The sequence below is a fragment of the Cydia strobilella genome, chromosome 19 (assembly GCF_947568885.1).
Source record: "Cydia strobilella chromosome 19, ilCydStro3.1, whole genome shotgun sequence".
Classification (NCBI taxonomy): domain Eukaryota; kingdom Metazoa; phylum Arthropoda; class Insecta; order Lepidoptera; family Tortricidae; genus Cydia; species Cydia strobilella.
In genome coordinates, this window is record NC_086059.1 from 2,054,943 (window position 1) to 2,060,854 (window position 5,912).

Sequence of the window (5,912 nt, forward strand, 5' to 3'; positions counted from 1 at the left end):
TGGGTAGTGACCCTGCTTATGAAGCGGATGGTCCCGAGTTTAAATCCTGGTAAGCATTTATTTGTGTGATGGACACAAATATTTGTTCCTGAGTCATGGGTGTTTTTTCCTGTCCTATAATATCAATATATTTATTAAATGTATGAGGATTACTTGCAGTACTAGTAAATAAGTTGAAAATAAAAATATCATTTCAAATGTTTTATTTAAAAAAATTGCCTTATGTTTACAGGGTCCTCACATTTTAATTTAAAGAAAGATGAAGAATTTATTAGCACAATAACACAAAACTAAAACTAAGAATTATTACACAAAATGAAGTTGCGCTAAATGGTAAAATAAATAATATACAACACTTAGTTATAAATTATATCAACTTAGTTACAAGATATTGACGTGTAAACTGTATTTAATGTATGTTTATAAATAAAAAATCTGAATCTGAATCTGAATCTGGTCCTTACTCAGCTTGGTGTCACGGTATGAGCCACATGGCACACTCCGCGACGCTGATTTTCAGTAAAGCCCAGTGGATGGACTAGGACTCAGTAAATGGGTTATAAATGGATACAATGTTAAAAAAGAAGGAAAAGCTTAAATACAATTTAACAATCAAATTATTTAATTAAAATTACCCTCTACCTAAGTCTTCTGAATGTTCGTGTGTATGTATACGATGTGTGTGCGTGTGCACGGTTGCCTAAGTCTTGCATTTTTGCTTAGCCAGTATGAATTTACTTCTTCACTTCAACAATTGACCATTGTCAGAGACGTAGACGGAACCGGTGATGCTCCTCGCTTTATCGCTGGCCAGAAACGCGATAACATCAGCGATTTCCTCTGGTTCTCCAACCCTGTTCAAAGCTGTTACCCTCTTTGCATATTCCCACGTAACATTGCCAGCTCCAGGGGACGCCAATCCAGCATTCTCAGTCAGGTCAGTCCTGACCGGCCCAGGATTGACGCTGTTAACTCTCACGCCAGAAGCCGCCAGGTCCAAGGCAGCGCAGCGAGTAAAGTGATCCACGCCTGCCTTTGACACACAGTACGACATAAAATTCTCACCAATAATTTTCGTTGATGCTACACTCGACACGTTTACTATATTCCCCTTAGTCGCTTGTAAAAACGGTGCCGCGAGACTGGTCAGCTGAACGATGGAGCGCAGATTTGTATTCATGACTTCATCGAATACTTTCAAAACATTAGGATCAGCGACAGAAGCTTTCCTTACCATTCCAGCGTTGTTCACTAGAACATCAAGTTTTCCGAAATGATCTACTGTTTTCTTGATAATTGTGCTGGTTTCTTTTTCATTGGCAACGTCTGCTCTGATGACGAGAGGTTGTGCTCCTGCTTGCGCGCACTTCTGCGCAACGTTGCTGAGTTTATTTTCATTTCTACCAACAATCGCGACGCTGGCACCTTCTTTAGAAAACAAGATGGCGGTGGCTGCTCCTATACCGGAGCTCGCACCCGTGACGAGAACAACTTTACCGGAGAAACTCATGTCTCGTATGAATATCAAAAGACGACTGGTAACTTAAACATCGTTTGCGTGTAATCTCATTATGATAAACGTGTTGTTCAGGCAATCAAACTGATAAGTATAAGCCAATGAAGTACTGTTTTTCGACTTTATCTCGATGCAGTAAGGTTCATACTAAGAATATTATTACTAGGTTGTTTTATACAGTAGTATCAGAAAGCTGATATGTGTATACATATAACTGCACCTGTTTTTTTACGGATAATGTTCATTTTGTTATTTTTAAATATTTGTCAAGTCTGTTTTTAAAACTGTTTACTGATGGAGCACAGCACAGCACATATTTCTGATTCTGGTAATTTATTCCACTAGCGTACGAATATTTTGTTTTATATTGGCTGATAAGGCCTTAAGGTCACTGAGCAGTTTTGGTTCTGAAGTAGGTAATAAGAGATAAGAGTTTGAGTGTAAGTACAATATCCTAATATCAACATACCTAATCGATTAATTTACACAATTATTGAGAATGATTAATAGCGTGAGCTTATTGTCAAGGACATTCAACAAGATCATAACCTTAACAAATTGTTACATCAGAATCGGCATAAATATGTATTTAAAAAAAATGGATTTTTGACAGCAAACATATTTTACCCGTTGCTGATGTTTTTTATACTTAATGATTTTGAACTTTGTCTTTTGCGCTGTTGAGAAGACTTACGGTGTAGGATTTTTGTCAAACACAATCGCAATTACAATACAAATATGAAAAAGTATACATAAACCAATTTACTTACTTTATATGTACCCTATTTACGATCTTTGTATCCATTGACTCCATTGTCACTATAATCTCCTGAGATTATTTTTTACATATTCCTCAATCTATTCTGACCTTTTATTATATTTTCAGTTTGGAACTCTTAATTTTGTAATAAAGAGTCCCAAACTGAAAACAAAAATACTGCTTCTGGGTCTCAGGAGGATAGGTAAATTGGAAAATTACATGTTAAAAATTAATTATTGTAACTTTTTTTATACTACATCGTTGGCAAACAAGCATACGGCCCGCCTGATGTTAAGCAGTCTCCGTAGCCTATGTACGCCTGCAACTCTAGAGGAGTTACACGCGCGTTGCCGACCCTAACACCGCATCCCTAGTACCTAAAGATAAGGAACTCTACCCTTTATTCTTATAAGGCGTGGAAGTAGTAAAACAACTTATTTAAATATTTTTTTTATTTATAGATACATAAGTAGGCAGGACCAAAGCTGCCGGTGGTCAGGGCTGCAAAGAGAGGAACCGGCGGATTATCCGCGCGAGATCACCGCCTTCTGCATCTGACCCTTGATCCAACCACCTAGCGAGAGTCTCTCAAGATGTTGGTCGAGACTTCGCTATTAGACCGTTCGCTGAAACAACTATCGGGACAATGATCGTCGAATCAACATCCCACATGGCGGTTATCTCGTGAGCCAAGTCTAAGTATGAAGAAGATTATTATTAAATACATTTAAAATTGTATTAATTTTTAAGCAAAAAACCATTGTCAGACACATTAATAGACCCAGTAATGCTCCTCGCCCTGTCACACGCCAAAAACAACATGAGCTCAGCTATTTCTTCAGGCTCTCCAATCCTGTTCAGGGCTGTTTTGTTCTTGTAACTTTCCCACACAGCGTCGGGATTCTTTACGCCGGAATTTTCCAGAGCATCGGTTCTCACTGGTCCTGGATTGACGCTGTTCACTCTAACGCCCGAAGATGCCAGTTCTAAGGCAGCGCAGCGCGTGAAATGATCCAAGGCTGCCTTAGAAATGCAGTAAGCAGCCATCGATGGTGCATTAAGAACCCGGAGAGACACAGTACTAGACGTATTGATGATGTTCCCTTTTGTTTTTATCAAATGAGGAACTGCTAGAGTTGTGAGATGGATCACAGCTCGGACGTTAGTTTTCATTGTATCGTCATATGCTTCGAGCATGTTGCCTTCAAGTAGCGACCCTGGCTTGGAAAAGCCGGCGTTGTTGATTAGGACATCCAATTTTCCAAACTTGTCGATAGTCTGTTTCACAATATTCCGAGCTTCTTTTTCGTTGGATACATCTGCTTTGATGACAAGAGGTGTTTCTCCTTTTTCCGCGCATTGCCGTGCGACGTTGCCGAGTTTGATTTCATTTCGACCGACGATGGCGACTCGAGCGCCTTCTTTCGCAAACAAGATGGCGGCAGCTGCACCGATACCGGAGCTCGCACCCGTCACTAGTACCACTTTTCCGGAGAAACTCATGTCTACCTTGTAGGAGTATCAAGAAACGACTAGTTAGTAAGAGATCGTTCGCCTGTAATCGCAATATGATAAGTGTTTGCATTTTGGCAAACTGATAAGCATAGCCACGTAACATTATCATTTCCAAATTTACTTTTTACTCGTACGGTTGTGAGTATGCAAGTTGGAAGACGCTACAGAATAAACCGAGTAACACGTCTTCAGTAAAGATATAATTCAACACGTGAACTTTATCTTCAAAAAAAATATTTCTTTGGTATATGAAAGGCCTTGAGGTCTTTAAACATGTCCTAAAGTAATTTATTCGTAAATAAACATAAGATAGCAAGAGAACATTAGGTACTTATGGTTCATGACACAATGTTTTCGTTTGTAAGTTTGTGATAATTCTGAGGGAGTTCCCATGTTTTTTTTTTACAATGCATGTGCTCGAAAAGTGCGTTTCCTACGGAGCCATATCATACGGAAAGTACTACTTTTCCGCACTAGTGCTTTTTGTTTTCAATTTTTTTTTACAGTACATATGGTGCTACTTTCTCGCACTAGTGCGGAAAAGAGCACTTTTCCGCACTAGTGCTTTTTGTTTTCAATTTTTTAATAATTTAACTTATTTGCCATTATATGTTTTTTTTATTTACTCGCACAATGCATAGTAATACATTGTATGATACACGTGCGTAAAGATGATTTCCGCACTTGTTGCATAAATAGCTATTCTCGTCCATCCCAAAACATTGCACAAATCTCAAACAACAATCCCCCGAAACCATAGTTCGAAATTTAAATTTAACGAAACAATATCGGGCGTGCATAGTGTTTGCCATTTACCGGGTATTTTACGAGGGAACTGGGAAATGTCACAGATACTGGTTCAGGATAAAAATTGGGGCTATTTATTGTCAGAATACATGTTTTTATAATTAATTCGGAGTAAAAGTTTAAAAGGTACGATCGAATTGATAATGTCTATGTAAATTTTGTAGATAACAAATGTGGTTTGAAATAGGTACCTACCTTATTTACCACAGAATGAAGCACACGAGCAGAACGCATGATCATTTATTTCCTATTAAAATTTTTAGGTCCTAATCCTTATTTAGTCAAACTAAAAGAAATAGGCGCAAAATTTATCCAAAAAACGATATAGGTATCACAATATTACAGATTATTTCTAATGAGTTGGTTTAATTGAGACTTATTGAGGGATAATTTTATTGCCAACTGCGCTTTGAATCGTCATAGTAATCAGTTCACTTAGATTTCCTCAACGGCAATTTCGAAAACAATATTGCCCCCCATTGTGAACAAAACTGTAAGAAAACAAAAGAACACCCACGAACTGGACCAATCAACAGCTTGTTCCTTTTTCAAAGCTAGCGGAAACAAAGAAAGCGTAAATTTCAAAATCGAACGATCAACGGCTCAGGGAAAAACAAACACATGCACGTTCTGTCGCGCGAAGCTATTTGCTGTAACTGCGTTAGAAAGCTTATTGCATTTTGTACCTTGGGCTTATAACATAAGGTAGATAATTGAATGAGTTTTTAAATGGAGATACAGCATATATGTTTAGAGCGAGTGCGTTCCTTTTTCAAGTAGAAACATCGAGCGCTTTCTTTTAGGTTCTAGCGCTTTACGTATTCAGCGGGAGCGAGTAGAATTTGAATGCAAGCGTGCCGTAGACAACTCTTCTATTGTCTATAGATATTATAGGTACAAGCCATCGCTATTTGAAGAAGGATTGCTTTCTGTTTATTTATATCCCAAGTAGTTAATTTCTTTTTCAATCATCAATCACGGATTGAACATTATCAGTATTCAGACATGAATATTGACAGTGTTGGTAGTAAATATGCGGAAAATGAAAATAACAACCACAACCACAAATGAAAATACGTTCCATTTACTCAAAGGGATTTCGAGTTGGTTTCTCATATTGTCTGGTAGAATTGACTTTTAAACGTTGATTTTTAACGATATTTAGGTCGGGTTGCACCAAACCGTCTGTCACCGTTTTGGCGTTCGCTAAATTTTATTGTATGGGAAGCAAAGATAGATATAACTCCGTAATAGATGGATACAGTCTAAGGAAAAAACGTGCCTCGAAAATCACGAAAATTTGATTCTCGATCA

The 5,912-nt window shown here is 37.9% G+C and overlaps 2 protein-coding genes across 2 annotated transcripts; both read right to left on the reverse strand.

The window, feature by feature from the left end:
* Positions 1-404: 404 nt before the first annotated feature.
* LOC134749859 (3-oxoacyl-[acyl-carrier-protein] reductase FabG-like) lies at positions 405-1,510 on the reverse strand. Its single transcript, XM_063684857.1, has one exon. The coding sequence runs from the start codon at positions 1,508-1,510 to the stop codon at positions 743-745; it is 768 nt and encodes a 255-aa protein (XP_063540927.1). The 3' UTR covers positions 405-742.
* Positions 1,511-3,014: 1,504 nt separating this feature from the next.
* On the reverse strand, positions 3,015-3,807 carry LOC134750092 (uncharacterized oxidoreductase TM_0325-like). Its single transcript, XM_063685184.1, has one exon. It carries the CDS (start codon positions 3,777-3,779, stop codon positions 3,015-3,017), a length of 765 nt encoding a protein of 254 aa, XP_063541254.1. The 5' UTR covers positions 3,780-3,807.
* Between the last annotated feature and the right edge of the window lie 2,105 nt (positions 3,808-5,912).